General features: G+C 47.1%; 1 protein-coding gene across 2 annotated transcripts in view; it reads left to right on the plus strand.

The window, feature by feature from the left end:
• LOC138566375 (procollagen C-endopeptidase enhancer 1-like) overlaps positions 1 to 27,274 on the plus strand; it is a 315,017-nt gene that overhangs the window by 248,635 nt on the left and 39,108 nt on the right. For both annotated transcript variants that reach the window (XM_069643547.1, XM_069643557.1), the window contains one exon: positions 10,922 to 11,002. In XM_069643547.1, the coding sequence (XP_069499648.1) occupies positions 10,922 to 11,002 (81 nt within the window). The remainder of the gene's footprint in view (positions 1 to 10,921; positions 11,003 to 27,274) is intronic.

Below are 27,274 nucleotides of genomic sequence, written 5' to 3' on the forward strand. Positions count from 1 at the left end.
TGGTTTGTTGGAGGGGGCCCCAGAGGTGTCCGTGCCCCGGGCCCCAAAAGTGCTTAAGATGGCCCTAGTTGGAAGTGAAACTTATTGATGCACAAACTGCCATGAAACATCAAGAATTACGTTTTAGAGAAATGCAGATGGCTCATGCTTTAGAGATGAAGAAATTGTCTGTAGAAAATGCTTCTCCCCCAGGATCTTCTAGGTCTTCCAGTCCTAAGAGATCCCGTATGCCAAAGAAAATGATTGGTATGTATGAGACTAAACTTGATGTTTTGGATTGGTTAGCAATGTTTGAATACAATCATGGGATTCAGGGTATCTCAGGTAATCAGTTAATTCCTTGGCTTTTCTCTAGGCTCCCCCCTGTTGCAAGTGATGCTGTCATGGAATGGGGGGAGGTGGATAAACAGGATTATGAGTGTGTGAAGCTAGCTTTGATAGCTAGATTTGGAAAGACCCCTTCCCAGTACCTTAAGAGGTTTAGGACCCTCAAAAAGCATGATAATACCCCTTGGGCTACCTGGGTGTGTGACTGTTTGAAAAACTTAGATGGTTGAGTTAAGGGTTGCAAAGTGAACACTTATGAAGGTTTGAGGAATCTTGTTATGTTGGAGTCAATATATGAGGCCTGCTCTCCTGATCTTAGACAGCACTTGGCTGATTCAAAGGAGATAGATCCTAAGAAGTTAGCTAAGGCTGCAGACTTGTGGGTTTGCAACAGGGCTACTCATAAGGATTCTGGGGCAACTCAGAAAAAGGATGAGGGAAAGCAGCCAAAGAAAGATGACAAGGAGAATTCCAATAATTCCAATCCAAAAGAGGGCCCCAAACAGAACCAGGGTATGCCACAAGGGAAACTGAATCTGGCTAGTGTACCATCTGGTGCTAAACCATGTGGAGGTCAGAGTAAGCCTCCATCCAATAGAACATTTGGTAAATGTTTTGTTTGTGAAGCTACTGACCATGTGAAAGGGGATCCCAGATGTAAGGGTATACCTTCAGGTGTCCACACTGTCTCCTTAGCCTTCTCCCAGGTGAAAGAAGTACATATGACAAGTGGGAACTTTCAATTACTGGCTGATGAACCTATGAGAGTCTCAGCTAGTGTTTCTTTATGGTCCTTGGGTCTTTGGGAACAACAGAACTTAGGTGTCTATAACTCAATCACAGATAATACTAAAGAGTATTATAAAGATAGTGTTCTTGTGAATGGTCAGGAAACCCCTGCCACCAGAGACACTGGAGCCAGCATAACTGTGGTTGATGAATGATTTTTCAAGGTGGAGGATGTTGCTAAGGCACCCAAACACCTAACCAAGCTAGCTGGAGGCCCTGTGCAAATGGTTCCCCAGTTACCAGCTCTCATCCAGTGCAATGACATGACTGTCAGAATACCTGTTAGTGTTCAAAGTGACGTACCTGGGAGATTTTTGTTGGGTAATGACCTGAAAACTCTTGGAGTTGTGTCTAGTACCCCCAGGCCTCCCAGCAAAAGAAAGCAGGAACTCACAAGGTCTGCTAGGGAGAGAACCTTGAGAGGCTCTCCTGGAGACTTGATAGAAGAAGTTATCACCCCAAGTCCACAGGACTTACTGACTGCTATTGCAAGATAAAAAGAGACAAAGGGGAAACCCACGTCTACCAGCAAGAAAACAGCAAGCAACCCTGTGCCTACAAGGACATCACCAAGACTGTCCAAAGTCACACCTGTGACTCCTCCACCAGCTAAGGCCGCGTGTGAGGTTCAACCCTGTATGGTTCAACCAGATACTGAGGACTGCAGTCTGTCTTTACTGGCAGAAGGTGGACCCAACAGGGTAGACTTCAGCAGAGGACAAAGAGAGTGTCCTACTCTTGAAGGTCTTCACCTACAGGCAGCTTCTCAGCTCGATGGGGAAGAGCCTGGGAAGTATAGGTTGCACTGGGAAGATGGCCTCTTCTACAGTGAACCGACTGAGTCAACCCCTGGAGACTGCAAAAGACTTGTAGTACCCCTAGTGAACCGACTCCAGTTCCTACAGTTAGCCCACAAGATACCTTTGGCTGGTCACTGAAGTTTTAAGAAGACCAAGGAAAGGCTCTCTCTTCACTTCTACTGGCCTAAGAAGGGTTCAGAGGTAGACAAGTTCTGTAGGAGCTGTCACACTTGCCAAACCTCTGGCAAGAGTGGAGCCAAGAATGTGGCACCTTTGGTGCCTCCCCCAGTGGTGGGAGTTCCTTTTGAGAGGGTCGGGATTGACATTGTTGGTCCTCTTGACCCTCCCACATCTTCAGGTAACAGGTTTATCCTGGTTGTAGTAGACCATGCCACTAGGTATCCTGAAGCAATACCTATGAGGACTGTTACGGCTCCGGCTGTGGCTAAGGCCCTACTTGGTATTTTTACCAGAGTAGGTTTTCCTAAGGAAGTGATATCTGACAGGGGATCAAATTTTATGTCCCACTACATGCAAGCCATGTGGAAAACCTGTGGAGTCACTTACAAGTTCTCTACTGCCTTCCACCAACAAACCAATGGGTTGGTAGAGAGGTTTAACAGAACTATGAAGAGCATGGTAGGTGCTTAAGAAGAACCCCTTAAAAGAAAGTGGGACCTTCTACTGCCATGCCCTCTCTTTGCATATAGAGAAGTCCCTCAGGAGGGAGTAGGTCACAGCCCCTTTGAACTTCTCTATGGCCAGCCAGTCAGAGGTCCATTGGCCCTGATTAAGGAGGGGTTGGAGAGTGCTCCTTCCCCCAAGCCAGTCAGAGTGACTGACTATGTGATAGGGCTCCAGAGGAGAATGTCACACATGATGGCAGAAGTGATAACTTGAGGGCTGGTCAAGCTCTGGTCAAACATTGGCATGACCAGAAGGCTAACATGGCTGAGTTTACTCAAGACCAGCTTGTTCTTGTTATGTTACCCACAAGGCAGAGGGCCTTGCAGGACAAATGGATAGGGCCCTTCAAAGCTGTGAGTAAACTTGGAGAGGTGAACTATCTGGTGGATTTAGGCAATCCTAAGGAGGCTCCCACAGTCTTTCACACCAACCGTTTAAAGGCTTATGTCTCTAGACCTGAAATAGGAGCTTTGCTTCTAGCTTCAGCTCAAGAGGAGGAGAGTGAACCTCTGCCTGACCTCCTCAGAGGCTTACCTTTAGATGAGAAAGTGGAAGAAGTTAATCTCACTTCCAGTCTCACATCTGACCAGCAGGATGAGTGCAAATTACTGTTAAATTAGTTTGCCTCCCTGTTCTCACTTTCACCAGACTTGACCCCTTGGGGCCAGTAAGATATCCTCACTGGTGACTGTTTTCCTGTGAAAAGCAGGGGGTACAGAATGTCTGACAATGTCAGAACCCACATAAGGAATGAGGTCAACAAGATGCTTGATCTCTGGGTTATAGAACCCTCTACTAGTCCATGGTCTAGCCCAATTGTGCTTGTACCAAAGGCAGGATCCAAGGAGTTGAGATTCTGCGTGGAATATAGAGCTCTAAATACAGTCAATAAGACTAATGCTCATCCTTTACCTAGGACAGATGAGCTAGTGGATAAACTTGGTGCAGCCAAGTACCCAAGCACATTTTACCTAACGTCAGGCTATTGGCAAATAGCCCTGACGGACCATGCCAAGGAAAAAACTGCATTCTCCACCCCAGCAGGCCTCTACTAGTTTAAGGTAATGCCTTTTGGACAAAAAAATGCACTTGCTACATTTCAGAGGATGGTCAATCAAGTTCTGAATGGGATGGAGGACTTCTGCATGGCATACTTGGATGACATTGCAGTGTTCAGCCCTACATGGAAAGAACATATTGATCACCTAGGATATGTTTTGCAGGCTCCTGAGCAGGCCCATCTGACCATAAAGGCAAGTAAATGTCAAATTGGTCAGAGTCAAGTGGTCTACCTTGGACATGAGGTAGGAGGAGGTGAAATAAGGTCATTGCCTAGCAAAGTACAAGCTGTACAACACTGGGCCACCCCTACTACTCAAACCCAAGTGAGAGCCTTCCTAGGTCTCACTGGGTACTACAGGAACTTCATAGAGAACTATGGGACCATAGCTTCTCCCTTGAATGTTATCTTCTCTCCAAAATTCCCTAAAAAGGTCAGATGGAATGAGGAGTGCACTCAAGCCTTTGAAGGCCTGAAGAAAGCCCTTTGTCAAGCTCCAGTCCTAAGAACGCCTGACTACCACCAACCCTTCATTGTACAAACTGATGCTTCTAATGCAGGTATAGGTGCTGTCCTTAGTCAACTGGATGAGAAAGGTAGGGAACATCCCATTTGTTTCATTAGCAGCAAGTTAAAGGATCCTGAGACAAGGTGGGCAACAATAGAACGTGAATGTTTTGCTATTCGTGTGGGCACTGAAGAAGTTTAGACCATACTTGTATGGATCTACTTTCATTATTCAGACTGACCACCAACCCTTGAGATGGCTGATGCAAATGAAAGGGGAAAACCCTAAACTACTAAGATGGTCAACCTGCCTGCAAGGGTTTGATTTTACCATTGAGCACAGAGCAGGAAGTCCCCACCAAAATGCTGATGGTCTCTGTAGGATGTTTATAACCGACTAGAGGTATGAGATCCATCCAGGAGTGGATTAAATGTACCTGTCCCTTAGTCTGGGGGGGCGAGTGTTAGGGAGTATTCTCATTTATGGCTAATTTTCCTTACCTAGTGAGTCCCTCAGCAGCTTTGCTGGATTTCTGGGGTTTATTTTTTCCACCTGGTAAGAGTGTGAGCCTTTTTCCCACTCTTACATGTGTTTTGCCATGTGTATTTCTACTGTTTGTGTGATCTTGGGTTCTGGAGCTACACCACTCCATGAGCCCCACTTTTTGTGTGTTGCACAGCACCTTCAGTGCAGTGACACAGGGATGTCTCTAAGACTTCCCCCTGACTCCATTTTTCTGGGGCTGACTACTGTCACCCAGAAACTGGTAAAGTTGCCATTTACTATATGTAGTCATTTAAACTGCAGACCCAATACACCCCATCTTACATGGAGTATTGGAAAGGGTTCATTCCTACTCCTTTTTATCGGCGCCTCTTGGAGCTTTGTTTCGCTCCCTTAACACTAAGACATGGCTGGTGGCAGTGGTACCTACCCTATCTTTTCTACCGCGATGATACTATATAAAATTGGTACTGTTTTAGGCTATTGTATTAGCCTCGAACTTAAACCCGCTTGACCAAATACTTTTTATTTTGGCTCCGGTCGGGTTTTATTGCCATTTCTTTTTGTTAACATCCTTCTTGTGTTTTACTTTGCGCAGCAAACCAGGTTTGCCTTCTTTGATCGCCGACCTTTGGTGGGCTTCTGTCCAGAAGCCCTCCTTTGGCATCTGGGTGTCTAGGTGGGCTGAATGTGAGGGAGGGGTTTAGTCACCCCCTGCACAGGGTCTCCTTGGAGACCCAAGTTGCACTTTGTGTCGATTGGCTGAGGTGGTTGTCCGGGCCGGACAACCCCCCTGCTGAGTGATTGACAGCCACGCTGTGTGAAGGGGGAATTTTGGCATAAAAGGCAGGACTCTTGGGCTGGAAGTGAGAGTCGCCACTGGAACTGCAAAGAACCAAAGAGAAGCGGAGAAGAGGACGGTTGCTGCAATTCCCGAGTCCCGGTGAAGCCCTGCTGCAGTCCTGAGCTATCTACCCTTCAATGACCAGAGAAGATCCAGTCCGGAGTCTTCTTCCCATCTTCCCTTGAGCCTGGTGGGATCAACCAGCTCACCTTCCACAGCCAGTGGATCCTCTTCTTGGTCGAAATCTCTGCACACAGCTGTAGTGGTCCGGATAGCCATCTGAAGAGCCTCTCCTGTTTTAAAGGAGCGCACCTTTTATTCACTGTTGCTTCGCTGCTACTGGCCTCATTCCTGGGTAGTGCAGATCGCTCCAGACGTCCTCCTTCTTGTCCCCACGACTGAAACTCCAGGAACCGTGAGTCTGCAGGGACTACCAGGAACAACTGCCGTAGCACCAGATTTTCTTCAAATGAATAAGGTACTGTGTCAAACTTTGAGGAATTGGGGTAAACCCTTACTCCTCACTCAAGGCTTGTCCTTGTCATCCTTCCCTCTTATAACTTTTGCTTCCCTTTTGACAATATCCAAGTACTCCTGGCAATCTCGAATTGTGAACTGTTCTAACCTTGTGATCCTCGACAACAGGACCCTGAGACTGTCGTAGGCCTATTGACTTTTATCTACATTTTAGAAAGTGTCCTCTGATTCTCGCTGCCTTGACAAATGTATTGCCTATGATTTTATCCCGTATTCTCTTGTGTTAATTCATGTGCTAAGTGTGTTTGACTACGGTAACATTTCTTCTCGCGGGTACGCCTTTCTTTTTTAAGACCGAACTGTCATTACTGCCATAAAGTGATCGCGTGTTAACCCGCGGTAGCGTCTTTGTTGCACAACACCGGTCTGTCAAATCCAAAGGTACTTACCTTGAATTGGTCTGCACAAGGGGAATTGGTTGTGTGTAGTATATTTTAAGGGTGGTTTTATTTTAGTAGAAGTGAAGTGTTTTGTGAACAGATGGTCTAAAAATAAATGTACTTTTACTTTTTAACCAGAAACCTTGAGTCAGTGTTTACTTGAGACACAGTAATTGTGGTCCTTTGTGTAATCTCTGCTACTGCTCATTTACTCTTGAGGTAAGTCTGGCTGCTCCGCTACTGCTACCACTCTAACAGGGTACTACAGTGAACTTGTATTACCACTTGTAGTCTTAATTGTGTGTAGTGGTCCCTAAGGGCACTGCACAGGATTCTGCCTAACATGTGCCACCTGTAAGGACAGAGGCGGCTGTATGGGATGTCTCACATAGGTAGGTGCAGGGCCTCTGTCCCTGCAGGACATGGTGGTGCTGTCATACATGGCACTCCAGGGCTCTTGAGTGCCACCTGTAAGGACAGGGGCGGCTGTATGGGATGTCTCACATAGGCAGGTGCAGGGCCTCTGTCCCTGCAGGACATGGTGGTGCTGTCATACATGGCACTCCAGGGCTCTTGAGTGCCGCCTGTAAGGACAGAGGCCGTTGTATGGGATGTCTCACATAGGCAGGTGCAGGGCCTCTGTCCCTGCAGGACATGGTGGTGCTGCCATGCAGGGCACTCCAGGGCTCTTGAGTGCCACCTGTAAGGACAGGGGCGGCTGTATGGGATGTCTCACATAGGCAGGTGCAGGGCCTCTGTCCCTGCAGGACATGGTGGTGCTGCCATGCAGGGCACTCCAGGGCTCTTGAGTGCCACCTGTAAGGACAGAAGCGGCTGTATGGGATGTCTCACATAGGCGCCTGCAGGGCCTCTGTCCCTGCAGGACATGGTGGTGCTGTCATACATGGCACTCCAGGGCTCTTGAGTGCCACCTGTAAGGACAGGGGCGGCTGAATGGGATGTCTCACATAGGCAGGTGCAGGGCCTCTGTCCCTGCAGGACATGGTGGTGCTGCCATGCAGGGCACTCCAGGGCTCTTGAGTGCCACCTGTAAGGACAGAAGCGGCTGTATGGGATGTCTCACATAGGCGCCTGCAGGGCCTCTGTCCCTGCAGGACATGGTGGTGCTGTCATGCAGGGCACTCCAGGGCTCTTGAGTGCCACCTGTAAGGACAGGGGCAGCTGTATGGGATGTCTCACATAGGCAGGTGCAGGGCCTCTGTCCCTGCAGGACATGGTGGTGCTGCCATGCAGGGCACTCCAGGGCTCTTGAGTGCCACCTGTAAGGATAGAAGCGGCTGTATGGGATGTCTCACATAGGCGCCTGCAGGGCCTCTGTCCCTGCAGGACATGGTGGTGCTGTCATACATGGCACTCCAGGGCTCTTGAGTGCCACCTGTAAGGACAGGGGCGGCTGTATGGGATGTCTCACATAGGCAGGTGCAGGGCCTCTGTCCCTGCAGGACATGGTGGTGCTGTCATACATGGCACTCCAGGGCTCTTGAGTGCCGCCTGTAAGGACAGAGGCCGTTGTATGGGATGTCTCACATAGGCAGGTGCAGGGCCTCTGTCCCTGCAGGACATGGTGGTGCTGCCATGCAGGGCACTCCAGGGCTCTTGAGTGCCACCTGTAAGGACAGGGGCGGCTGTATGGGATGTCTCACATAGGCAGGTGCAGGGCCTCTGTCCCTGCAGGACATGGTGGTGCTGCCATGCAGGGCACTCCAGGGCTCTTGAGTGCCACCTGTAAGGACAGAAGCGGCTGTATGGGATGTCTCACATAGGCGCCTGCAGGGCCTCTGTCCCTGCAGGACATGGTGGTGCTGTCATACATGGCACTCCAGGGCTCTTGAGTGCCACCTGTAAGGACAGGGGCGGCTGAATGGGATGTCTCACATAGGCAGGTGCAGGGCCTCTGTCCCTGCAGGACATGGTGGTGCTGCCATGCAGGGCACTCCAGGGCTCTTGAGTGCCACCTGTAAGGACAGAAGCGGCTGTATGGGATGTCTCACATAGGCGCCTGCAGGGCCTCTGTCCCTGCAGGACATGGTGGTGCTGTCATGCAGGGCACTCCAGGGCTCTTGAGTGCCACCTGTAAGGACAGGGGCAGCTGTATGGGATGTCTCACATAGGCAGGTGCAGGGCCTCTGTCCCTGCAGGACATGGTGGTGCTGCCATGCAGGGCACTCCAGGGCTCTTGAGTGCCACCTGTAAGGATAGAAGCGGCTGTATGGGATGTCTCACATAGGCGCCTGCAGGGCCTCTGTCCCTGCAGGACATGGTGGTGCTGTCATGCAGGGCACTCCAGGGCTCTTGAGTGCCACCTGTAAGGACAGGGGCAGCTGTATGGGATGTCTCACATAGGCAGGTGCAGGGCCTCTGTCCCTGCAGGACATGGTGGTGCTGTCATACATGGCACTCCAGGGCTCTTGAGTGCCACCTGTAAGGACAGAAGCGGCTGTATGGGATGCCTCACATAGGCGCCTGCAGGGCCTCTGGCCCTGCAGGACATGGTGATGCTGCTATGCAAGATGCCGGAGATACCGTTTCCGGAACTCGGTCCGGCGGATTCCGAGTTACGGAAGGATGGTGGAAATCCCCATTCGGATATGCCATTATTACTGGCACCAGCAATGATGGCGCCAGTAATGAGGGCTATTTTAGCCGGTATGGGCCTGGCTTACCTCCAGATTTTAGCTGGAGGTAGCCCAGGTGCCCCACCGGCAATCCCGTAGTAGGCGGTCCGGTAAAGTACCCACGAATACTGGCACCTTTTTACCAGACTGCCCGACTCCTAATAATGCCCAATGTTCCAGACTGTAATTTGTTTGGCTTGGCCAAGGAGCGGTCTTCACATTCCCCCTGGCCTGCTTGCATCACCTTTCATTGTTGAAGCGGAAGATGATGAAGGCCTTTTGGGATTGGACTGTAAGGTATGGGCCTATGAGTCTTTCAGAACATCTTGCATTGACCTCTAAATCTTGGTAACAACCAGGAGCAATGGTGCCGGAACCTTGGTGGACATGGCTCTTGTCAGTCGCCATGACGGCGCACTGGGCCTGAACAGAAAAGGGAAATGACGTTGGGACAGGGAGGGGGCGGGACGATGGAGCGGTTGGTTGGGAGGGAAGGGAAGTTGAGTTCAGTGAACACTTGCACGGCGTAGAATAAAGATAGTTGTATTCTATCAGCCGTGGTTGTCAAGGGACCGCTGCCAGAGCGACTGGGTGTGTCCCTCGTCGATCGAGTGCCTCGACCCTACAGGCCTTCAGAGGTGCAGCCCTAGAGAACAGACTGCCATAGCTCGAGCAGTCCCTGAACCCGAGCAGTTCAAGCCGCCCCTTACCTGTGTTGGTCTAGCATTGTCTAACTAGTGGGCTGGATGTAAAAGGAAACTGGGCAAACATAGAGGAGAACACCCTAGCACTGGTGTGGATGGAAACAGAATATAGAATCCGGGGCTCCATGGTGTGTGCCGCAGGACAGGTTTGCCCAAGCCTGTCACCCCAGGTCTAAACGTACATTTTATTAGTAAAAGAGTTTTCATTTTCTATGTGAATATGTAAAGAGTCCTATTGGCTCCCTTTTGCGTATCTAGAAAGATAGAGAATTGGTCTCCTCTTAAAAAGGGTACCACGAGAAAAGGTACCCTACCCAACTCTTATTAATAGTGTCCCTCTTCTAATGCCAGGGACACCCTAGCAGCCCCCCCTTCCAGCCCCCATCTTCCTCGTCTTCTGCAGGGGACACCCTCACAGTCAACATTCTCTCACTAGCCCCTGCCATTCCCATCCACAAGTGTCCCCCTTCCCCTTGCCTGCCCCCGCCCCTTACCCACCTCAGCAACAAATCCATACCTTCCCCTGACTCATCCCCTACTAATTTTCCATGTCACTTCGCTACAGCTTCCTGACCCTCCCAAAGGTTGCGCGATAGCGCATTTGCTATTTCCTGACAGGCCGCCTTTCTTCAGTGGCGGCCCATGGGAAGTGCATGGAAAGCGGGCAGAGCGGAAACCACAGCACACATTCATTCCCTTGCAAGGTAGAGAATGAGAAGGGACTCAGTAAATCCCCCGGACAGAGTGCATGGTTTGGCCTGAGAGGTGCTGATGCAGACTGAGGAGTAGCATTAGTGATGATCTCCACATGGGATAGAAGCAAACGCATGCCGCTTTGGTCCACTTCAGCCTATGGGGTGACCTGAATGTCACAGGTCGACCACACACAGGTAGGGCTGCATCGTTTACCCATGCCACTTGAATGGTTCCACAGTTAGATCCTTTGCTAGTATGGACCAAAAATATGGTCTTCAATCTGGAGTATGGACCAGAAACATGGTCTTCAATCTGGAGTATGGACCAGAAACATGGTCTGGCAATGCATGGAGAGGGCCACAGAGGAAGCAGATGATGGCATGATAGTGTGTTGCGTGTACTGTGATAACCCAGCACTGTAATAACTTGCCCGTCTACTTGTCTTGCAGTGCTGGCTCCTTCAGTGGAGTGCCCTCCGCGATGCAAGAAGACTGGCACCCTGCAAAGTAACTTCTGCGCCAATAACTTTGGTAAGTAATCTCGTTCTGTTCACTCGTAAGATGGGTGGTGTAAAGACTGCCAAGTCCATGCTCCTTAAAAAGGCACACTCTGTTTGATCCTCATGATCGCACGGTTCCTGATCCTCATGATCGCACGGTTCCTGATCCTCATGATCTCACGGTTCCTGATCCTCATGATCTCACGGTTCCACGCACGGGTCAATATACACAAATGTCATTATTTTCTGTTAACGGCCCTGAGAAGACACATGCATTATTCTGTTACTACTGCAAAGGGTAGATTTTATCTTTGTCTCATTTAATGGATCTAAAAAAGGTACGGATAACCTGTGTTCTGTTTCATTCCCCATTATCCTGCAAGATTTGCAGGAATCCCAAGCTCTTGTTTCCCATCTCCGACCGTCCCATGTCCAACAGTATTTCCCCTCAATGCCTTCGTAGAGGTATTACATCAAAACAGCCTTGTGGTCTCAATGCAATGTCCGGACTCTGTTGAATCCCACATTTGGACAACCTGAGCGACACTGGCAGACCTCAGAAGCAAGGATTTTTCAAGTCCCTCTGCATCGTTTTCCTCCTTCCCCAACAAACTTCCCTCGATCCCTGTCAGTTTCATGTGGCATGAGACTGGTCAGGAGTAGATGGAAGTTTGTTGATGGACAATACGTCAGTCAGTGTCTTACACATGCTCTTTGTGAAGTGTCAGCGGTGTCCTCTTTCTAGATCATTTCTGCTCACCGCGGCCAACTATTTCCTCGCTTCAAGTCTGTTTCCAGATGATACAGACTTTGGAAGTGGCCCTACATGACTTGTTGTGCTAACACTTACAGTCAACACTTTCCTAGTCTGTACCTTTCCTGATAAGGTACCCTCTGCTGTGCCGTCAAGTCTCTTATAACTATGGATCAACATACAACACCAATGGCATGGACCTCGCCCACTGCTGTGGCTTCTGTATCCCCCTTCTTCCCAGGCTCACATGGATACAGACGGTGGAACGCAAATCTTGAGGCATACAGCCAATCCCCATCAAGGAAACAGTGGTGGTCAGGCTACGCCTCTGGAATTCTGTGCACACTCCTCAAGGATGGTTGGCAAAGCATCTTACCCTTGGTGAGCTCCCAACAGAGGGTTATTCTGACCACAATGTGGAATTAAGGCACGCGTTGGTGGATCAGGGATTCTGGCGGGGCGCGCATGTGTTGCTTTGAAGTGGTTTGATGTGGAGTTCATTGCTCCCCAAGGTCTACCACTCAGCTTCTCATCGCAGCAAGGAAGCGGCCGCTTTCATCTAACACATGCCCTCTCCTAACCACTGCACTGGGGGGTAAGAAATATGCCAAATGCAAAAAAAGGAAAAGAGAATCTGCGTGTCCTCTCTAACTCCGGATCAGTGAGAGAGAATGTCACCAAATCCAGTGCCAGGAACTGTTAACGGCATTCTTCTCCGAAAGTACTGATTCCAAAATGGGTTCCCGGCCTCCTCCAAGTATACTAGGCTTGTCTGCATTCCAATGTTTCAGTTTTAGCCCCCGGCTCAGATTTACATATTAAGAATTGGTCTAGCCCCCGGGTCAGATATACATATTGCCAGAATTGGTCTAGCCCCCGGCTCAGATTTACATATTAAGAATTGGTCTAGCCCCCGGCTCAGATTTACATATTGCCAGAATTGGTCTAGCCCCCGGCTCAGATTTACATATTAAGAATTGGTCTAGCCCCCGGCTCAGATTTACATATTGCCAGAATTGGTCTAGCCCCCGGCTCAGATATACATATTGCCAGAATTGGTCTAGCCCCCGGCTCAGATATACATATTGCCAGAATTGGTCTAGCCCCCGGCTTAGATATACATATTGCCAGAATTGGTCTAGCCCCCGGCTTAGATATACATATTAAGAATTGGTCTAGCCCCCGGCTTAGATATACATATTGCCAGAATTGGTCTAGCCCCCGGCTTAGATATACATATTAAGAATTGGTCTAGCCCCCGGCTTAGATATACATATTGCCAGAATTGGTCTAGCCCCCGGCTTAGATATACATATTGCCAGAATTGGTCTAGCCCCCGGCTCAGATATACATATTGCCAGAATTGGTCTAGCCCCCGGCTTAGATTTACATATTGCCAGAATTGGTCTAGCCCCCGGCTCAGATATACATATTGCCAGAATTGGTCTAGCCCCCGGCTCAGATTTACATATTGCCAGAATTGGTCTAGCCCCCGGCTTAGATTTACATATTGCCAGAATTGGTCTAGCCCCCGGCTCAGATTTATATATTGCCAGATTTGACTTGAAGTCACCGAAGTGATGTGTTCATCGTGGTAGGGCAGGGCTGCGCGTTTTACTTCTCGCAATAGAGCGCGGATGAAATGTTGGGTTCATCCAAACCACATATATTTAAAATGACTTCCATAAAAGTATAAAACCTACAAATTCATAAGCAAATAATGAAATAAATAACTTTACACTGCAGACAGAAACAAATTCCAACATACAGTTTCAATAAAAGTCAAAATAATTATTGCAAACCTGCAAAAGGGCGAAAATCTGAAGCGCTGCAGTCCTTGCACTGGTGTTCTTAGGTTCAGATGCTCCATGGCCATCATGTGAGCCAAGAATTCTAGCCTTCATGGTGTGGCTTTCTTTTAGCAAGCAGTTATTGCTCCTGATCAGCTGTTCTTTTGCACTGAATAGACATGCATACCATACCTCAAAGAAAGATTTGAACAACAAATGGGGGGGACATTTTCATGAACTTTACAAAGGTAAAGTTCCCTAATGTTGAAATTGCTTAGCTAACGGTACATCGTCGCACCACCAAACAAAGTACACTTGTAAAATGTACTGTGTTTAGTTCCCAATAACCCAGCAGCCATAAGGGGACTCACTGTGTCATAAGATAATCGCCCTCACAAAGATCTAAAATTGAAGAAAATGACAAAACTGCCTGGAATTATACATACGAGGGGTGCATATCTAGCAGTGGTCTTCTCCTACCGTCGTCACAAGCCGCATCAAATGACACAACAAGGACGCTCAGTCTGTCCGGATGACAGGTGTGGCTTGCAGTGCCCTGACACTTCATAAGGAGACGTTCTGATCTTCTTTCCTTTACTAGGCCCAAGGCCATCTTTTCCTCTCGTCCTCTCGTCCTCTCGTTGGTCGAGGTCGCTATCTTGTCGCCTTCTGCCTTCTTCTCAGGTGGCTTCTGTGTATTCTAGACCAGGGCTTCAACCCATTTATTTCCTGTCCCCTTCGAAGATTAGGGCCTTCCTCCTTTCGTTCTTTGCGCCCTTCCATGGGTGCTTCGTCTCGGGCCTTCTTGTTGGGGCCTCTGCCCTTTCCTTCTCTGCCTTCCCTTGAGTCAGAGCCTTAGTCTTCACCTTTTCTGTGTTATCCTGATCCAAGGTCTCAGACTTTGCTTTCTCTGCCTTCCCTTGAGTCACAGCCTTAGTCTTCACCGACTCTGTGTTATCCTGATCCAAGGTCTCAGACTTTGCCTTCTCTGCCTTCCCTTGAGTCAGAGCCTTAGTCTTCACCTTCTCTGTGTTGTCCTGATCCAAGGTCTCAGACTTAGCTTTCTCTGCCTTCCCTTGAGTCAGAGCCTTAGTCTTCACCTCTATGTTATCCTGATCCAAGGTCTTAGACTTTGCTTTCTATGCCTTCCTTTGAGTCAGAGCCTTAGTCTTCACCTGTATGTTATCCTGATCCAAGGTCTTAGACTTTGCTTTCTATGCCTTCCCTTGAGTCAGAGCCTTAGTCTTCACCTTCTCTGTGCTATCCTGATCCAAGGTCTCAGACTTAGCTTTCTCTGCCTTCCCTTGAGTCAGAGCCTTAGTCTTCACCTTCTCTGTGCTATCCGGATCCAAGGTCTCAGACTTAGCTTTCTCTGCCTTCCCTTGAGTCAGAGCCTTAGTCTTCACCTCTATGTTATCCTGATCCAAGGTCTTAGACTTTGCTTTCTATGCCTTCCCTTGAGTCAGAGCCTTAGTCTTCACCTCTATGTTATCCTGATCCAAGGTCTTAGACTTTGCTTTCTATGCCTTCCCTTGAGTCAGAGCCTTCGTCTTCACCTTCTCTGTGCTATCCTGATCCAAGGTCTCAGACTTAGCTTTCTCTGCCTTCCCTTGAGTCAGAGCCTTAGTCTTCACCTCTATGTTATCCTGATCCAAGGTCTTAGACTTTGCTTTCTATGCCTTCCCTTGAGTCAGAGCCTTAGTCTTCACCTCTATGTTATCCTGATCCAAGGTCTTAGACTTTGCTTTCTATGCCTTCCCTTGAGTCAGAGCCTTAGTCTTCACCTTCTCTGTGCTATCCTGATCCAAGGTCTCAGACTTAGCTTTCTCTGCCTTCCCTTGAGTCAGAGCCTTAGTCTTCACCTTCTCTGTGCTATCCGGATCCAAGGTCTCAGACTTAGCTTTCTCTGCCTTCCCTTGAGTCAGAGCCTTAGTCTCCACCTCTATGTTATCCTGATCCAAGGTCTTAGACTTAGCTTTCTCTGCCTTCCCTTGAGTCAGAGCCTTAGTCTCCACCTCTATGTTATCCTGATCCAAGGTCTTAGACTTTGCTTTCTATGCCTTCCCTTGAGTCAGAGCCTTAGTCTTCACCTCTATGCTATCCTGATCCAAGGTCTTAGACTTTGCTTTCTATGCCTTCCCCTGAGTCAGAGCCTTAGTCTTCACCTTCTCTGTGCTATCCTGATCCAAGGTCTCAGACTTAGCTTTCTCTGCCTTCCCTTGAGTCAGAGCCTTAGTCTTCACCTCTATGTTATCCTGATCCAAGGTCTCAGACTTTGCCTTCTCTTCCTTCCCTTGAGTCAGAGCCATAGTCTTCACCTTCTCTGTGCTATCCTGATCCAAGGTCTCAGACTCAGCTTTCTCTGCCTTCCCTTGAGTCAGAGCCTTAGTCTTCACCTGTATGTTATCCTGATCCAAGGTCTTAGACTTTGCTTTCTATGCCTTCCCTTGAGTCAGAGCCTTAGTCTTCACCTTCTCTGTGCTATCCTGATCCAAGGTCTCAGACTTTGCCTTCTCTTCCTTCCCTTGAGTCAGAGCCTTAGTCTTCACCTCTATGTTATCCTGATCCAAGGTCTCAGACTTTGCCTTCTCTTCCTTCCCTTGAGTCAGAGCCTTAGTCTTCACCTTCTCTGTGCTATCCTGATCCAAGGTCTCAGACTTTGCCTTCTCTTCCTTCCCTTGAGTCAGAGCCTTAGTCTTCACCTTCTCTGTGTTGTCCTGATCCAAGGTCTCAGACTTTGCCTTCTCTTCCTTCCCTTGAGTCAGAGCCATAGTCTTCACCTTCTCTGTGCTATCCTGATCCAAGGTCTCAGACTTTGCTTTCTCTGTCTTTTTCTTGTCTAGACCAGGCCTAGTTTCTATTAACCTTTTTAGTTTGGGCTTCTCTTTTTGTCCTTTTAGAGACCTTTCTGGCCACAACCTCTCTCTTCACCTTCGCACATATTAGCGGTCCTTTCCTCCGGTACTCTTCTGCCAACTTTTGTCCTGCTCTCTGCACCTGTCTCCAGGTTTTGCAATCCACCTCTCCTCTCCAAGTGTGACAGTCTGGTCATCAATCTTCCTCACCTGTCCAGGTCTTGTAATCTGCCTTTCCTCTCCAGGTTTTACAGTCTGTTCAGCAGATGACTTCTCCTCTATAGGTCATAATGTCTCGTCTGCCTTTTCTTTCCAGGTCTTATATTCTGCCTAGAAATCCTCTTCTCTAGTAATCGTCTTTGTCTTCAGCCAAAACTCACCTGCTCTGTATCACAAAACTCCCTTCCAACCTTGCTGGCCCTTACATACTGGTCTAAGTGAATATCTTCCCTCTCATTGGCTAGAGGGTCACATGACTGCTCTGGACATGCTCATTGGCTGAGATGAATTGCTGTCCTGAGTTCATACGTGCTCTAATGTGACAGCACCATCTTGCATCCCACTTTAGTTTGGGTTTGTTGCTGGCTGGGAAGGAGCATTTGGTTGGTTTCCTGTCTGAGGCTGGAGGGTTTTCACCTCTGAATTATGTTTTGGTGATCTCTTCAAACAGGGCAGGGTATTTACTGAGCGTTCCTCCAGATGGGTGGAGATTTTGGGGGTAAATGTGTTTCCTTTGCTCCTTTTTTGTTGCAGTGTTAGTATCCATCCCCTTGATTTCATTGGAGAGATAGACAGCAGTTCATTCTATCTCTCCAGTGCTGGCAGGAGTGAGGGAGAAATGACTTCTCTTCTCCGCAGTGTTCCTGATAATGTGGGAAGAACGTGGAGCTCGGTCAGTAACAGTACAGGCGAGGACTATTCCCACCTGATATTGACTGAACACGGGTTCGGAGTTCCCCAGGACTGTCCTTTTTAGGGGTGTACAGCATTCTTGTGGGTTGCCCCACTCCTCCACATTATCTTCCTGACTTCAAAGGAGTACATTAATATTTCTGAGACTGATCCAGGTTGGCCTCCGATGGTAAAGGGTGATTATTGAAGATGTAGCCCCTTAGGAGACCTGACCCATGGACACACTGTACACAGCTGGTGTTGTGGACCTGAGGATGCCACACCCAGGTCTATGTGGGGAAATCTGTGGAGTCTTTTCACAATACCATCCAAATCCTCCTAATATTTGATGGTAAAATGCACAAGTGAGAGGGAACCTTTTCTAATGGTGGAAATAAGCCCTCCAGAAAGTGTGGCTCCTGACAGTACGTTGGTCACTGTTTGCCACAGAGACCTTTTGGAACCTTATAAACGCCCCAGATGTAACCGTGGCAACACATGGCAGCTGGAATTGACTCCAACAGCAACTGAGGGGAATCTGAACATTTTGGGAAAGCACAACCACGTCTTCCCCAAACATTCAAACAACAAATGGAAAGAAATATATTTAAGAAAACCTAAACTGAAGATGGCTCTCGAGTGCGGCACATGGAGTTATATTGTGTTTTCTTGCCTTACAGTAAATGGAAAAACTGCATCTGTCATTTGTGCGGTCTCTTGCTGCTGATGGCTCTCTATGGAGTGTAATAGCACACATGACTGGCATGGTTTGGGTTATCCGCAGGTTAAGTGGACTTTAGGTTTTACATTTTTGTCCAACCACCATGGGTGTGTTGTCACCTAGTGGTGTGCATTGTCACTTAGAGGTGGGTGTGCCATTCCACTATTAGGGTTCTTCCAGTGGGGAATAGGGTTTGGGTGCAGATAATATTTGGTTGGTGTAATCAAGTGTTGGTGGGGGCCATGTTCATAGGTCTTTTGTGCTGCGTTTGGTTTTTTTCATGCACATGCAGTGTCTGTTTCATCCTGTGTGTTGTTCTCTTAACGTCTTGTGTGGTTATTGGATCTTTGTGTATGGGCTAAGAATATGTGTCATGTCTGCGTGTTAACTGTTCTGCACCGTGTTTGTGTGATTTGCTATTGCTCCAGAGATTAGCACCTCACATTCTAATAATCCTGCTGACGCACTCTGGAGGTCTGGAACAGGCCTGGCCATTCTTCACAAAAGTTAGACTTGTATCCCAGCATTCGAGAAACTATCAATGCTATCCAGAAGAAAGTATTGTTGATTGCGCATTTGTTGAAGAAAGTATTGTTAATTGAGCATTTGCTGAAGAAAGTATTGTTTATTGAGCATTTGCTGAAGAAAGTATTGTCGACTGAGCATTTGCTGAAGAAAGTATTGTTGATTGAGCATGTGCTGAAGAAAATATTGTCTATTGAGCATTTGATGAAGAAAGTATTGTTGATTGAGCATTTGATGAAGAAAGTATTGTTGATTAAGCATTTGATGAAGAAAGTATTGGTGACTGAGCATTTGCTGAAGAATGTATTGCTGTTTGAGCATTTGATGAAGAAAGTATTGTTGATTGAGTGTTTGCTGAAGAAAGTATTGTTGATTGAGCATTTGTTGAAGAAACTGTTTGAGCATTTGATGAAGAATGTATTGCTGTTTGAGCATCTGATGAAGAAAGTATTGTTGATTAAGTGTTTGCTGAAGAAAGTATTGTTGATTGAGCATGTGCTGAAGAAAGTATTATTTATTGAGCATTTGCTGAAGAAAGTTTTGTTGATTGAGCATTTTCTGAAGAAAGTATTGGTGACTGAGCATTTGCTGAAGAATGTATTGCTGTTTGAGCATTTGATGAAGAAAGTATTGTTGATTGAGTGTTTGCTGAAGAAAGTATTGTTGATTGAGCATTTGTTGAAGAAAGTATTGTTGATTGAGCGTTTGCTAAAGAAAGTATAGTTGATTGAGTGTGTGCTGGAGAAAGTATTGTTGATTGAGCATTTGTTGAAGAAAGTATTGTCGATTGAGCATTTGCTGAAGAAAGCATTGTTGATTGAGCATTTGTTGGTTAGATGTTCAAAGGGCACGTACTGGGTGGTGTCAAGCTGCTTGCAGTGCATGTGTTCTGGCATCCGCCTGCTAATTTGTCTGCCCTCTATTTGACACTTGAGGAAGCATCGAAGCATCTGGAGCCCATACTCTATAAAGAATATCTTGCCAATCTCTGACCACTCCGTCCAGCTTCAATTCTCCCACTCTGGAGCATCCTGCTCTATCCCACCTCCTCTACTACTCTGCCCTTATTAGTAAACCCTGGGGTGTGACCCCTACGTGCAGTGCTCCTTGCTTCACAGTTAGATATGTGCTTTCTAAATCCCATGCATACATTTGCAATGGACTGTGTGGCCTTGCAGTAGGAGACCGTTGCCAACCGGCCAGTGGTTTTCAGAGAACCAGGTCTTCGTGATTGACAGCAAGGTGACGTTGCTATCATCTAGTATATATTCATGTTGGAAGCAGGTTGCCAGACATTTGGTCGAAAACAATTGGTCGACTGGACAACTGGTCGAATCAATTTGGTGGAAAACCAAATGGTCGAATTTTAATTTTTTTATTTTTACCCTTTTTTTCTTTTTTTTTTTGGGGGGGGTCCCCCCCCCCGAACCCCCTTTTTTTCTTTCTTTTTTTTTCTACATGAAAACCCACAAAACACATATATAAATAAAAAAAAAAAAATTCAACCATTTGGTTTTCGACCAAATGACGTCGACCAAATTGCAGTCGACCAGTTTGTAGTCGACCAAATGACTGGACACCTTGGAAGCATTGTTCAATGCCGATTTGCAGTTGTTGAGGCCAAGAATAGGGGTGGACATGTGGGCTGCGCTTATTTTGGGGAAGAAAGGTAAATCAAGGTATTAGCCGAGCAGGCAGCAGTTTTGGCGTAGCCAAGTGACTGGGTATGATAACTTCAGCTTGGGTTCTCCTCTTAGTAACTAGGGAGCATTGCGTGGTGATTTGCCTTCCCTTGTGGGAGCTTGTGCAGTTGGTTGTGGGGATTGGTTGGAGCCAGATTGTATGGAATGTTGGTATTCTCTGCAGGGTTCAGTTGTCAGAGAGGTGGGCTCTGGAAGGGGGGGAATTCACTGAGGCCCGGTGGGGCTGTATGTGTGGGTTGGTTCACACAAGCATGAGGTTGGTTCTTCGGCTGGGAGAACACATTGAATCTCCTTTCTAGTGAGAGAAATAATTTAGTGTTGGCTGTGATCGAGAGCAACTGGGGTCATACAGATGGATCCTGTATTTCCTGTGGCTGAGATTTCTCTGTTGATGTCATGCTTACGCTACTAGTGGTGTTGCATGGAGATATATGTGAAAAATAAGCATTCATTGCTTGTGACCACTCATTTAGTTCATCATTTCTATTCATTGTGTGTTATTTTCAGTGTTTTATAACAGAAAAAGTATACATCAGAATGCTATAAATGAACAGAAGATGATCTGCAGTGTAGAGGCACGGTGTAGTGTACAGGAGGAAGCCAGCCAGCAGGCCAGTAGGCTTTTGAAGAATTTGAAGATGTTCTTTTGTGCTCTGTTTTTTTGCAGTTTTAGAGGCCACATTTTTGTGGGATGTAATCCTGGAGTAGTAGAGGCCCAGATGTGGTGGCTATACGTGTATTGCAGTGGGGTACGAGCCTATGGTGAGGTGATGTTGAGAGGAGGTGGAACAAGGACTGAGTGTGGTAATAGTGATGGATCTGCTACTGCGGCTGACAATCCGTGGCTCAGTATTGAACGATCGTCATCCTGATCATTTTAGGGTGATCAGAGGGTGTAAAGTTTTTTTCATGTGAGATAGTGTTGTAGTATCTTGTTTTAAGAGGTAGGACAATCAATAGAGGATGATGGTAAATCGGCAACGTCCATCACATTAATTCCAAGTAATCATTTCCATCTGATAGGCGTTCACATGGGGTCTTTCTCGTAAGGAAGGGTTGCCTTCTGGCTTCTCTGGGAGGAAGACTGAATATCATTTTAAGAAAAGGGAGTTCCCAGAGTGATTCAATGAAATAAGTATGTGATATATTTAAAAGAACCAGTATGTTCACTACACATAGGATTATTTATTCAACAAACTTGCATATAAGATTTTGGAAAACAAATACACCCTCCTTGGTGACTTATAAGATAAACACACAACATTTGTATCACAAACCGGTACTGCAATCTACTGAAATGACACACGAAGCAATACATTGCTTAAAAAATATGCTTTGAGATTATGTTTTCGGATTCTAAAAAAACTGTATTTCTCTAACACATATTTTGGTACGTTAGTATATTGGAGTGCCTGATTGTGATACAAATTGTATTTTTATGCTATAAGTCACCCTGGAGGTTATGTTTGATTTCTAGATAACCCTATAAAGACTCAAGATAATGGCTTTTCTTAACTAGATACCTGTTTCATGTAATCACTATGGGAATCCCATTTAAAAAAAAGATAATATACTGGGCTTGTAAATTCTTAGAAATCCCATTAGACCTGCAGGGCGAGTTCCTTAGTTTACATACTCGACCTAAGAGAAATGCACTTGCCCCAAGGTGACTAGTGACAAAATATTTACCAGTGCTTTTTGGAAATGGTGCATGTCGTCATAAGCACACTTCATATTTGCTACAGTGCAGTCAAGCATGCACAGTGAAACCTGTATTTGCCATTTACTTCAGACAAAGTGTGTTTGGAGTAAATGAAAAATAATTTTCTAGCATCCCCAAACTTGCCAGCAAGGTCGAATATCATGCAAATGGTACTCGCCCTTCATAAAAACTACTCACCAATGCTAGTGGGCCCATTAGATTTTGCGAGCCCTGAATATAGTATTGTTCTGGTGTGTGCTGTATATGCTGTCTTAGACTTTCATCAATACAAGTAATGTTTTTATAAGAAACATATTAGAGTGAAAGAGAAACTGAGATTACCGGAAGTGTAAATTGGTGGTGTAAAGGCATTTTGAAGCAAGACACAGACAACAGCTTACATTTCAAACTAAAATACTTTATTAAATCAAATTTCAGGATGGTAGAAGGCCTAATTTGCTCTATGCTAAGGAGGGATTTCCCAGGCTGAACAAAACTAAGGAAAGTCTGAGTTAAAGTGTTCAACTTAAAAGTCTGTCTGTGTCCAAAACCTATACTTGTCCTCACAACTAAAGCTAAACAATATGTAGGGATGTCAAAACCAAAAGAAATAGTGTTCAGCCCAAAGTTCTGAGCTTCTTCCAGCTCGCTGCTTTTTCTCAGCTCCCCATCCCCAAATAGACGAAAGTTCCTTGAAAAAGTCTCAAGATTAGCTTTTTCCAGTTCAAGGTGATACAATTCAAAACCAATGCTCGGGGTTCCCTTCCCCAAGTGCCAAGCAACACATTTCACAGAAAACTAAAAGGTATTCAGGCTTCGTTCTCAAGCCCACACATGTAGCTCCTCAAGTCTCAGGGTTCCCTTCCCCAAGACTTCAACTTCATCATCACAATGGGCCTCATTACGACACAGGCGGTAAGGGGTTTACGGCGGCGTAAACAGCGCCGACCCTTACCGCCTGATTCCGAGGTCCCTTAGCGCCATGGAGGTTTTAACACCTGCTTTTAGCAGGTGTTAAAATCCATGGCGCTAAGGGACCTTGTTGTTAATTACGCCACCGTAATTTACGGTGGCGTAATTAACGCCTTCCCCACTCCCATTATGCCCTATGGGGCAAAAATGGGAATGGGGAAGGGTAAATGGGTTAATGGGGACTTACCGCCCCACTCACCTCGGAATGGGGCGGTAAGTCCGCCAACCACCATGGCGTAAACGTAGTTTACGCCATGGTGGTAAAGGTACGACCCAGGCGGTGACTTACCGCCTGGGTCGTAATGAGGCCCAATGTCTTTGGGTTTTCAACATTTCAGGCTCTCTGATGTAGGTGCAGTTGTCAGACCAAATGGTCCATCCATCACAGGTCGCGCAACCAGGATCCCTGACTCTTGGCCTCTTGGCTTTGATGTGTAGATTTACAATCTTCTGGCTTTTCCTTACCAGCCTCTTGGCTCTGCCACACTTGTTACACATCCTTTCAAGTCTTTTGCCTTGAGATACTGCATTCACTCATAAAAAGTTCAGTTTAAGGGTGTTTTGCTCACACCCGTCTTCTTCTGACTCTTTATTCGTAATTCAGTTTCACCGGAGCATTTGGGTTATTCACGTTATTTGCTTGGCCCATGAAGGGTTTTATTCCATTGGACACTTAGAATGTTAAATTTCAGGGGTTCATTCAATTCAATATTCAATAAGCATTCATGCCGCTTAATTTCAGTATTCAAAATGCATTGGCTTTGCTATATTTTAAAGTTCCATTCGGATCAGTATTCAATAAGTATTGGTTTTGCTTAATTATAAAGTTCCATTCATTTTTATATTCAATATGCATTTGTATTGGCGCCCTGCTGTGCGAGCGTCTTCCCCAACACTCACCGGCTTGTGGTGTCTTCTTCTGGCAGTTCCCTATGCTTCTCCTTCACCGCTGAAGCTGGGAAACTCACCCTATGGAGCTCCGCTAGCTTGCCACATGCCACTCTCTGCCCGGTGGCAAGTGAAATGCTTCTTTCTGGATGCGGACAGCATCCTTTCCTGTTGATGCTCTCTTGCAGATCCTGCTGTGGATCCTCTATAACGGAGGCTACCAGACTGGCAATACCTACACGGCCCACTGTCTACAGGCTTTGCAAGTCTTCTGGAAGGTTTGCCAGTGTCCTAGCTCCTCGTCTGGTCTAACCATGGCTGCCTCCTCTGAAGCAAGGTCCCCTGCTGGTGTGTCCCACACAGGCCTCCCTGTTGCTCCCTGCTCTGCACCATTGGTCTCTCTATATACACCTGCAGCCCCTTTACAGCCTGCAGGTGTGAATATCTAATGAGACTTGCCTGACCATAATTAAAGAGACATGCTTGACCTTCATGGCTCCTTGTAGTCATCTTCCTCGTCCCAGTCCTAGAGTGGTGAAAGGGGTAAGTGTGCATTACTCGTCGATGTTTCTTTTTCATCCCAGTACGGTCAGGTGTCATATGTGAGGAAATGAGGGGAACAGCTTCAAAGCAACCCATAAAGGTTGTGGAAGGGTTTTGATACTCAGCAGGATAAGGGGATACCATGTCTCTCCTAAGGGTGCCCCACTGCCAGGTCCCAATGACTCTCCACCCAGTTGATCCTCCCTCACTTCTCCACCCCCAGGGTTGGAATCCAAGAGTGGTAGCCTTTCCCTGGCCACCTGAGAAGAGTATCCAGGGGCCCTAGGAGTGAGAATACCCTCAGGTTTCTCACAATGGCAGCGGCGAGCAGCTTCAACAGAGTTTTAGGTCATCTTAATCAACCCATATGACTTGCCTTGATTCTGCAAATCCTGTTAAATGTCTGGGTTGTCTCATGGTAGTCCGGTAGTCTGGAGGCAAGCCAACATCAGGTATATCCAGTGTGCTTAGTCAGTTGTCATTTGCAGTTAAATACACCATATGGCAGTGGTTGATGGGTAACATCACAATCACTTCTGAAGAGCCTCAAACGTTGCTGTTGGAGATACCGAAATTCGCACTAGCTGAGTGGACCCTATGGTGAGCTGACTGCGCACTGTGGGGATACCTGAGAGCATGGGATGTTGGTAACGTAATTAGGTTACCTTTATTTATGGTCATAGTACTCGTAACACAACAGCATGTCTAAGTAGGCGCTCATACTGAGGCTGGTGTACGGTTACTTGTGAATCCATGCATAGCTTTTTTAGGTTCAAAGTGGTCTCCCGCTGTGGTTAATAGGGCTATATGGCTGTTGATAATATCATGTCAGGAGCCGTGCGCGGCTGTATGCGGGTGCCTTTTCAGTAGTAGTGCATGGTCTCTTGTGATCTATACAGTGGCACTCAATAGTGGATGGTCAGTTCAGAAGAAGCTTTAAGGTTTGTTATTAGATAACTGGAGGTACTGGTCGACAGACTGGCTGGCTGGATACATGTAAGGGCTAGTGGAGGTGTTGCTGGTCTGACAGGAGGGCACTGGTAGATGGGTACCTGGAGGAAATGAAAGTATGCTGCAGTGGGTATTTATTGCTTGAAGTGATATGTGTAATTAGACTGCTGACCTATAGCAGACAGAATAACAGATAGAACCCTTTAAAACTAGCCTTCCATGAGACACTCATGTGGAACCCCATAGGTGTGCGAAGTAATACGTTGAAGATTGTGTTGCATGTGTCCCGGCATTCCGTTCATTGATCTGCGACCAGTGCTGCGCTTGTAGGACCTTCCCTAGCTCCAGCTCCAAGATAAGTCCGGTGGGAACATGGAGTTCCTTCTGTGAGGGTTATTCTGGGCATGCAGAGCCCCACCCGGTCACTTGGGTACCAGTCCTCCAACCATAGAGCTGGGGTCAGAGCTATGGCTTAAGTTTGAGGTGGATGCTGGAGAGCAAGCAGAGGTCATGGCACATGGTGGGAAGTAAAACTGGCACTTGCTCCAGCAGTCCGGCCAATCCAGGGGGACTTCCTAGAAGGGACAAATGGGAGAAAAAGAGGTGTATGGGCATACATCGATTCATGGCTATGTTGGTGGACAATGTTATTGGTTAGTTATCCTGTGTCTATAAGCCCAGTGGTCCTGTTTGGAGTAAATGTGCACATGTTGACAGTTCCATAGTTCTGCAGTTTGCACCTGCATACATTTGCCTCACACTCTGGGAGCCCTACACGATTCCAAACTATCCTTCATTCACTCTCCTCACCTTGACTGGCAGTGGGGGAGGCGCCAGGCACCTATTCACCATCTTTGCTATTGCTCTGCATCACTCAGTTCACACAATCTCCATACGCCCTCCTGGGCCCACTGGATCATTCTTTGATGAGTTTGGACAACTCCTTGATTCTCTTTTCACTAAATATCGCCTCATTCTCTTGGGTGACTTTAACCTTCCCTCTACAATCACTTCTCGCAAATCTCAAGTTTAGTCTTTTCTTAGTGACCGTGCTCTCCACTCTATTCATAACTTGCCTACCCAACCCAGGGGTAACTCTTTGGATCTCTTATTCATCTCCACCTCTCTCTCACCCACTAATACTACTGTTACGCCATCCCTCTCTGATCACTCCACTGTTTCCACCACCATCTGACTTCTACTGACCACCTGTGCCTCACTTATTACTGAAAGGAAATGTAAACGTTCTGCTATTCCTTCCTGTTTCTCAGATCTACAGTTCCCACTCTCCTCCTTGTCACCTGATGCCACTTCCACTAACACTGCCTTCTCCAGCTTCCAATCCCTACTATACGACCCATTCTCTTCTCACTTCAAACTGCTAACTTTCACCACTAAGTCTCAGCATCCGCAACCATGGGTCACCCCATTCATACGTTCTCCCTGCACAGACATGCGTTGGCTGCTGCGCAAATAGAGACATACCCACTCGCATGAGGACGTGGAACTCTACCTCTCTGCCCTAAACGCTCTCATGTCCTCTCGTGATAGAGCAAAAACAGAATTCTACCTCACCCTCATTGACTCTCATTCCAACCATCCTCGCCGGCTACAGGCCACCCTAAACCTAAGCATCCTAAACCATCCTCACCCCTCCTAAACCTAAGACCATCAACTCCACTCTTGAAGCTAATGACCTAGCTGAATACTTCACTGCAAACATTTCCAAAATTAGAGACTCTCCCCTAATGTTCCTCCCACTCCCTCCTCCTACATTCTGAACTACGCCTGCTCTACCATCACCTTCTGCCTCGGTCTCCCACTTTAGTCACACTAATACTGAAAAAGTCCTATCTCTATTAATGAAGGCTTAGCCCTCCTGTGCCCCATCAGACCCTCTTGCTCATCAGCTAGTCAACCTACTGCCCCTTTAGTGGCCGCTCACCTTGCTGAACTCTTCAACGTGTTCTTCAACTCCGCTTGCATTGCTTCTATTTTCCAAACAGCC

This window comes from Ambystoma mexicanum, chromosome 1p (genome assembly GCF_040938575.1).
Source record: "Ambystoma mexicanum isolate Mex_15411 chromosome 1p, UKY_AmexF1_1, whole genome shotgun sequence".
Taxonomy (NCBI): Eukaryota; Metazoa; Chordata; class Amphibia; order Caudata; family Ambystomatidae; genus Ambystoma; species Ambystoma mexicanum.